This window comes from Aphelocoma coerulescens, chromosome 7 (assembly GCF_041296385.1).
Source record: "Aphelocoma coerulescens isolate FSJ_1873_10779 chromosome 7, UR_Acoe_1.0, whole genome shotgun sequence".
NCBI lineage: Eukaryota > Metazoa > Chordata > Aves > Passeriformes > Corvidae > Aphelocoma > Aphelocoma coerulescens.
The window spans coordinates 11,941,665-11,949,532 of record NC_091021.1 but is presented as its reverse complement, the minus strand read 5'-3'; the positions used below and the strand labels follow the sequence as shown (position 1 = coordinate 11,949,532).

General features: G+C 40.6%; 1 protein-coding gene across 6 annotated transcripts in view; it reads right to left on the bottom strand.

Moving 5' to 3' along the window:
• Positions 1-111: 111 nt before the first annotated feature.
• SPATS2L (spermatogenesis associated serine rich 2 like) overlaps positions 112-7,868 on the bottom strand; it is a 116,514-nt gene continuing 108,757 nt past the window's right edge. For all 6 annotated transcript variants that reach the window (XM_069022113.1, XM_069022114.1, XM_069022115.1 and 3 more), the window contains 4 exons: positions 7,209-7,318; positions 6,571-6,673; positions 3,310-3,530; positions 112-1,447 (listed from right to left, as the gene is read on the bottom strand). In XM_069022113.1, coding sequence (XP_068878214.1) covers positions 1,061-1,447; positions 3,310-3,530; positions 6,571-6,673; positions 7,209-7,318 — 821 coding nt within the window. In that variant the 3' untranslated portion in view covers positions 112-1,060. The remainder of the gene's footprint in view (positions 1,448-3,309; positions 3,531-6,570; positions 6,674-7,208; positions 7,319-7,868) is intronic.

The following is a 7,868-nucleotide window of genomic DNA, read 5'->3' as shown; positions in this document are numbered from 1 at the left end:
CTAGTCCTGTTCAAACTCAGCTGCAAGCCTCCCACTGATACCAGTTCAACTAAGCAAATACAATTTGGGTAGAGCACAAGGTTAGGCACTGCAAAGCGGCAAACACCAGAGTATTTTAGAAAGAAGATTTTAATTATTTGGAAGAAACAGGTTTTCTGAAATACAGACTCAGAACATAAAGACTAAGTAATTTATTACTCATAGCTCTTGTTATGGACAGATGGTTCCTACAGCAAAAATATAGAAAAATAATTTGAATTCAAGTCTAGAAGACCTGCAACTTTTCATATGCAAAAAATAAATCCAACTAGTCATAGAAAAGTGGCTGATAAGGATGGAGAACAGGGCTGTGCATCTGAATAGCCATTATATATACATTCCAAACTTAAATGAGCGTATTTCCTCAGCCTCATAAAAATAGTTTGTCCATGAAAAATACCAATATGTAATACATTTAATACAATTTATACTTGAATTTAAAGATCTCAGATTATGGAACAGTAAGCTAAAATCAAATGAACTGCTTTTTCAACTCTTCTTGTAGAGAACAATACTCTCTGCATATACAGTGTGCATGCATGTACGTGTATACACGCACAAAAAAGAAGAGGTGTATAGAGATTTGCTGAAAAATTCTATAAGATTATTTGATTTCATTGCAGACCACAGCATACAGACTTCCTGGGATCCCTCTAATACAGGCTGTTCTATGAAATAATAATGTTGGCTGGTATAACCACATATCTACAACAGGTTTTTGCTATTATGAATTTAATTATCAATTTATCTTTCCAATCTAGATTTCGTTTTTCTAAGAAATAAATGCTGCTTTGGTAAGATTCCGTACAGTCATGAGAAAATAAATGTGAACATACTGGGGAAAGCCTTGGAAGTATGATTTAATTTTGATAATTAGCAAGTAATAAAGATACCAACAAGTTTTAAGCAGCAAAAGATTTAAAAGACTATGTTCTGACTTATTTTCTTCACCAACAAGCTTTTCGAGCAAGGAACTAAAATGAAGAGATTAAATTTCTCTGCCTGCCATCACTGTGACATTTTAAGCCACCAAAGTTACAGCTGGCACTGAAAGAACAGTGGCATCAGCAGAGACCTCCATTCTTGCAGGACATAAATTGCATTGTGACACCCTGTCTTGGAAAGGCCTGTGCTCTGCGGTGTCCGGCGTGTGATGCTTCCGTCGGGACTTCTCCGAATGCGTTGGATTCTCTGTGGTCCTTGCAGTTGTAGACTGCTCTTGATTTTTCACAGCTCCTTTGTTTTTAGATCGAAAGCTGTTATGCTGCTGTCTTCTGTGCTCAGACCTGGAACCACTCTTTGTATTTTGATCTGCCTCATTACTGGCACCTTGTGACTTATGAGATCCATTGAGCCGCATGTTTTGGTGCTGTGGGTTGAATCTTCGTCTCTGGCTAGAAGGCCCATTCTACCCAGAAAGAAATTGGATAATTGTTAGGTTGTCTGAATCCTTCCAACAGGCCAAGAAACACAGCAGTCAAAATTAACACTGTTACTAGGAGAGGGAAAACACTAAAAAGTTTTGATTGTTACCAGAGTCTCTCTATAATAACTAAAACCACAACTGCGAATACCATACTACATCTGAGTAGCCTAGAGATGCAGATGGCAGGTTCATCACTGGTGCCAAATTAAAATCTGCCATGATTCAAGAGAATACAGAAAAGGGCATGAAATTCTAGATATCTCAACAGCAGCTGTTGAGGAAAGGAATCTGCAGGTTCTGGTCAACAGAAGATAAGTATGACTCAGCAGTGCCCTGGCAGCCAGGAGAGCCACCTGTGTCCTGGGGGGCATCAGGCACAGCATCGCCAGCCAGGCAGGGGAGGGGATTGTCCTGCTCTGCTCTGCACTCAGGCAGCCTCACCTCAAGTCCTGGGGGCAGTTTTGGGTGCCATGATATAGGAAAGACATTAAACTATTAGAGAGTGTCCAAAGGAGGGCTACGAGGACGGTGCAGGGCCTGGAAGGGAAGCTGTATGAGGAGCAGCTGAGGTTGCTTGGTCAGTTCAGCCTGGAGAAGAGGACACTGAGGGGAGACCTCACTGCAGTTACAACTTTCTTGTGAGGGGAAGAGGAGGGGCAGGCACTATAATGACCAGTGACAGGACCCGAGGAGATGGCCTGAACCTGTGTTGGGAGATTCAGGTTGGGTATCAGGGAGTTCTTTACCCAGAGGGTGGCTGGGCACTGGAACAGCCTCCCTAGGGACGTGGTCACAGCATCAACCCTGAGAGAGCTCAAGAAGTGTTTGGACAATGCTCTTAGGCACATGGTGTGACTCTTGGGGATGGTGCTGTGCCGGGCCAGGAGGGGGACTCAACGCTCTTTGTGTACCCCTTTTGGCTCAGGATACCTCTCTGTGATTCTCTGAGCAGTTAAGAAGTACTGAAGAACTTGATACTGACTGATTTTTTCCCAAATGTATATTGCTTTCCTAGTAAAGCGTTGTGCAAGTCCTACAGTATGACTGCAGGAAGAACAGACGTTCATATGTAAATGAAAGTCAAGTGAAGAATCCTCATTGTGGAAGACATGTCCATTGTGATATTTTGCTCAGAGGATGCTTTGATTCTTAGTGGGAAGTGACTGAATTAGTTTTCTTTGCATGCCTGACAGGTTAGCTGATTCCATACATGCACTGACATTATGCACTGCTCTTATATTTCCCTTCAGGCATCTACTTGAGCCTAATATCCCCCCCACTGGTACAAAATTCAGACCAACTTTAGTGGCAACTTTACCTAAGAACAACTGTACAGGGACATTTTAAGGTGCTATTACAACAAAATATAATTCATATATGTATCATACATATATAATATAATGCTACTAACATAGCACAGTACTATAACCTGTATTATAGAGCTTCTGAAATAATGTGCTTTTAAACCTGGCAAGATTCTACTTTCAAAGTGTATCTAATAATTGTGCTTCAACAGCACATCAACTGACCATTTGACAAGGACTAAATGTTTTTCCACCATAGCAATTAGATATAATGGAGAGTATTTCTTTTTCACTCTATTACTGCCACTAGTCACTTCTAAACTGACAGCTGTCTTTACTCATATGGTATTTCTACTTTGTATGTTCATGCTGACTTGAAAATGAAGCTGGAAAGTATATGCTTACATATCTTCAAAAAGAATTAATTAAATATAGACCACAAACCAGTATTTGATTTCGTATTAACAACTTTCAACACTACGTATTTTTCTGAAAGTTTTGAAGTAATTTAGTTTAGTTCACAACTGATTGACATCTTACCTGCTTATTTGTTGGGACTCCTTGAGAAGAAGTTTCTGTAGGATTGGAAGAAGGATGACTTTGTACTTTACTGCTGGCTGTTTTATTATCAGAGTTCTTGGCATTACTAGAGGACTTTCGAGTGTGCGTATTTTGCTTGCCAGTTGTTGCATGTGAGGTCATTGAAGACAGCACTAAACTACATGGTGTTCTTGAGGAATAGTTGTTCTTTGGGTGAGAAACTATAAAAAAAGGATTATGTTACCAGTTAAATGATCAACATCTAAACAACAGGGCTGTATTCTTACCCTGCTTACAGTTAATTTTGGAAGCATGGTTTCAGTCTCACTTTAAATAATGGAGTCAGCTAACTTAAGCTAACTGTTGAAGTAACTTGGTGGGAGTCAGCCCATAGTGTTCCACACCTGTGAATCTGCCTCACTGCAAAGCACTTCTGGAGATAAAAGAGCCAATGTGGTGGCACTACATTAAAACTGGAAGGAGCCTGGCAAAGGCCAGGATTTTGGCATCCAAGAGAACTTCACTTATTTCTCTCTCAAGGAAATGGGTAAAAAAGATTCTTCCATATCATGGATATCTATAAAAACTGGAACTGAATGCACTGCACTAATCCACTTCATGCAGACCACAGCAGTGAGATTGTTCCTCACAATCAGGAACCACTACTGCCCATCTCAGAATATTCCTGCTCTCTACTTCTCAGTATTTTGAGATCACCTAATTTACTAAGCACTGTCATATCTGGGTATGAAATGCACCCAAAAAAATGCTTGATTCCTCTCTGCATTTCTTCAAGCTGCCTTTGTGAAATGGCCCCCAAGCAGTCTTGAAGAAGATTCTGAGGCTAATGAAGTTCTTGATCTTAATTTGCTGTCCTGATTTTTCTGATTATGGAATTTTTCTGTTTCCTTCTGGTACAGATGACAAATTTGAGGTTCACTCCAGAGAGACACCTGTTGTTTTCATCTATTTTTTCACTTCTAGTACAGAGAAAGAAGATGAGGAATCATTTTAGTAACTAAGCATCGTCTGTTAGGTTTTCTGAGGATCTTATTCACTTATGCCAACATCAGCTACTTCTCCCACTAGGTGTCCTCTTCAGAAAAACAGTGCAATGATCTGCACAATGAACTGAATTTTCCCTTCTGAGTTCAGTGAGGCCAACCATCCCTGAATTCTGTTAATTCTCGCTTGTCTAAAACACACTGCTGCACATGGAAGACCATTTAAAAACCCAGATGCTTGTCATAAAAATGTATTTTTAACAGAAAAAGGTGTACAAGAAAAGGATACAATCCTCTGCTGGGCATTCTGATACATGTCAATCCAATTCTTCTTATTTCTTCTCGTCCTTAATTTTGAGTACATGCTGTCTATGCTCTTCTCATGCTAGAACACTTCTTCCTTTGCGCAAGCTCTGTGGGTTTGGTTATTGCTTTTGTTAAAGCCCTTAACAGTGGCTGTTTGTAGCTATAGGCCTCGTATAGTCTCTGTTTGAGGGGTATTTGCAGGTCCTAGCAGGGTAGGGGTCTCATTGAGAGATGATGCTAAGAGGAACATCTTTTGCACTGAAAAGCTCTTGTCAAAGCCATCCATCATCATGAGTTGCTCATCTAAGGTCACTGAGGGCAGGTATGAGCAAAGTTCTGCAGACAGTCAGTGCACTATCAGTCATTTCTAGGATGACACTGCTCCCCTGCTAATAGCTGCTCTTCTGACTTCACTGACCTGATTTGCACACGCCTGCATCAAACTATGCTTATGTAATGCTTTACTGAAACGAGGTATAAATAATTAACTTGCAGAATTAACTGCAGCTGGAAGTTATTTAGGAAAGTAGTTCATTGAGTTTAAGAAAAATAGTCTATGGTTGTATCAATAGCAGCTGTTGGTACTATTAGTCAAGATAATCTTTATGGCATTTTCAATCTCTTATGCCTCAGGGTATTAGATAGGGTCTATGAGGTGACTGTAAACAATTAGATGCATTACTGGGAAGTTTACGTCTTCCTCTGAAACATCCTGGGTTGGTTTCATTGAGAGACAGGATATGGGGTTAGATGGATCTTCAAAGTGTTCTGCAAAAGCAATTCTTATGGTCTAATGAGTTAAACTGGTTATGCCTCCAAGCAGTCAGTTCTTTAGCTATGTAATCAGAACGTTGTATTGGCAGACTGTGTAGCATTTTCTCTGTTTTCTATTTTAAGGAACTACTTGAAAACATTTATTATTTTCCTTCCACCAAGATGCACTAGTTAAGTATTATTTTACCAGTTTTCTCCTGACTGGAATACCATAGGACAGAGTAACATTCTGGGCAAAGCCTTGTATTACTTACTTTTTTTACGGGAAAAAAGCATGACAAAAATGAAAAATAGGCTCTTATTTTGCCACGGGGACATGACACTTTTAGCAAAAAAAATGAAAAACTGAATTTCCAAGCAGAAGGGCACATGATTTGGAAACAGGAGCCTGGAGACAAAGAGGCTGAGGGGAGACCTTATTGCTCTCTACAAGTACCTAAAAGGAGATTGTAGCAAGGTGGGACCAGTCCCTTCTCTCAGGTTACAAGGAACAGGATGAGAGGAAGTAGTCTCTTGTAGCACCAAGGGAGGTTTAGGTTGGATATTAGGAAAAATTTTGTTACAGCAAGGGTTGTCAAGGATTGGAACAGGCTGCCCAGGGAAGTGTTCAAAAAACACATGGATATAGCACTTGAGGGCATGGTTTAACTGTGAACATGGTGGTTGACAGCTGGACTTAGTGATCACAGAAGTCTTTTCCTACCTTAGTGATTCTATGATTTAGGACTCCATATGTCTCCTGAAAAACCCAGGGAATACTGTTATAAAGCTGGGGAGTTACTTCTTAGCAGGAGAGATCTGAATTGGTCTCATTACATTATGCTCACACAGAGAAGCTTCCAATTTACTATTTATTTATAAATTACTGAATTTGTGTATTCCCTAGAGTTGGAGATCCTGTTTAGATTGAAAACTCCAACTGATCTGAGTAATACATGGAAATTGCTGACAAAGATGGTACTGTGCACCTGCAGATGGACTGTGCAGCCCAGGCACAGTGAGTCTAACATGTTGCATACTGTAAAGTTGACTTGTGTGTGTTCAGCAGTCCTGCTGCAGCCAGAGACACCACTCACACTGGGCTTGCTACACACACACACACTGGCAGCACATGTGCTGTCAGCTCTGCTGAACAGGTATGTTCTGAGAAACTCTGAGAGCAATCATTAGCACTTACTTTCTCCACAGAGCTGAATCTGGGTCTTCAGCTGCTCTGTATCACAGGAAAATCGGGCAGACCTGCCCAGCTCTTCATCGTATTTCCGTTCACTCACAAAGTGCTGCAAAAATAGACATGATAACAGTAATTTACATTCTGAACAAAGGACTGTATGGATGGTAAAAGAACCAATCAATACTTAAGCTCACTTTAAGGCTCAACAAATTCTTGACCCTGCCCTGTACACAAGATCTCTGTGCAGAACCAAGTATTATCCCATCCATACAAAATTACGTCTCACAGCCCAGTGATGGGTGGATCACTCCCACACTTGGGAAGAGGGTCATTTCAGCAGAGAATATGTGTTTGATCACTGAACCTGAAGCTATCAGGTTTACTTGCCAAGTCTAAATGATACACAAACAGCAAAACTCCCCACTGCTACACTGAAGAGGGGATAGCTTACACTTCTCCGATAGCATCTGTACACTGCTCAGAGGTGCTACAGTACTTTAAGAAGCTACACTTTCCCTATGGAAAGCTATTTACCCCTCAGCCCATGGCAGGAATGAACAGCCTGGGCATGTTAATGTGACAACTCTTCCCAGACATTTCTGCAAACAGCTAAAATACCCAAGCAGAAGTGAATGCCTGACCTTAATTTCAGCCCTAAGTTCAGACAGTTGTGCTTCAGCCATCTGACTGGCTAGGTCTGCCAGTCTCTTCAGCTCCTCAGCTTTCTTCTGCCGAGCAGTCAGGATTTCCACTGCCAAATACCAATAGTCAGCCATTAATGCTAGGAAGGTAAATTGCTTTGTAATTTATTAGTCTTTGGGCATTAACATGGTACATCACATGCGAGACAAACATGGACCACTGACTTCAACTGGACTTCCAATATGCTACTTGCACAGATTAAGTTGATCAGCATATTTCACTGAACTGCCTGATTTTCAAAAAGATCTGAAAATGGGATAGCTGTCAGAAAATAAAAGTTAAACCAATCCTCCAACATTCAGACAAACAGGGGCAAAGACATGTTGTTTTGAGTTTTCTGGTGCTTTATTCTGAATCGCAAAACAGGGAGACTTCCACTGAGACATGGAAAGAAGCATTACATTGAGTCACCAGTCTGTTTCTGAAGACATGCTGTATTTGATTTACCCAGGGGAATTTCACTTCCTCTGAAAAAGCCCCTGTTCATATACATCACCATTTTGCTTTCACATACGGAATATACACATTTGCCATTTCAACAGCAAAGCAGCTTTAAAGGCCAGTAGTCTTTATTAAAAATAATACTAAATATTCATTAC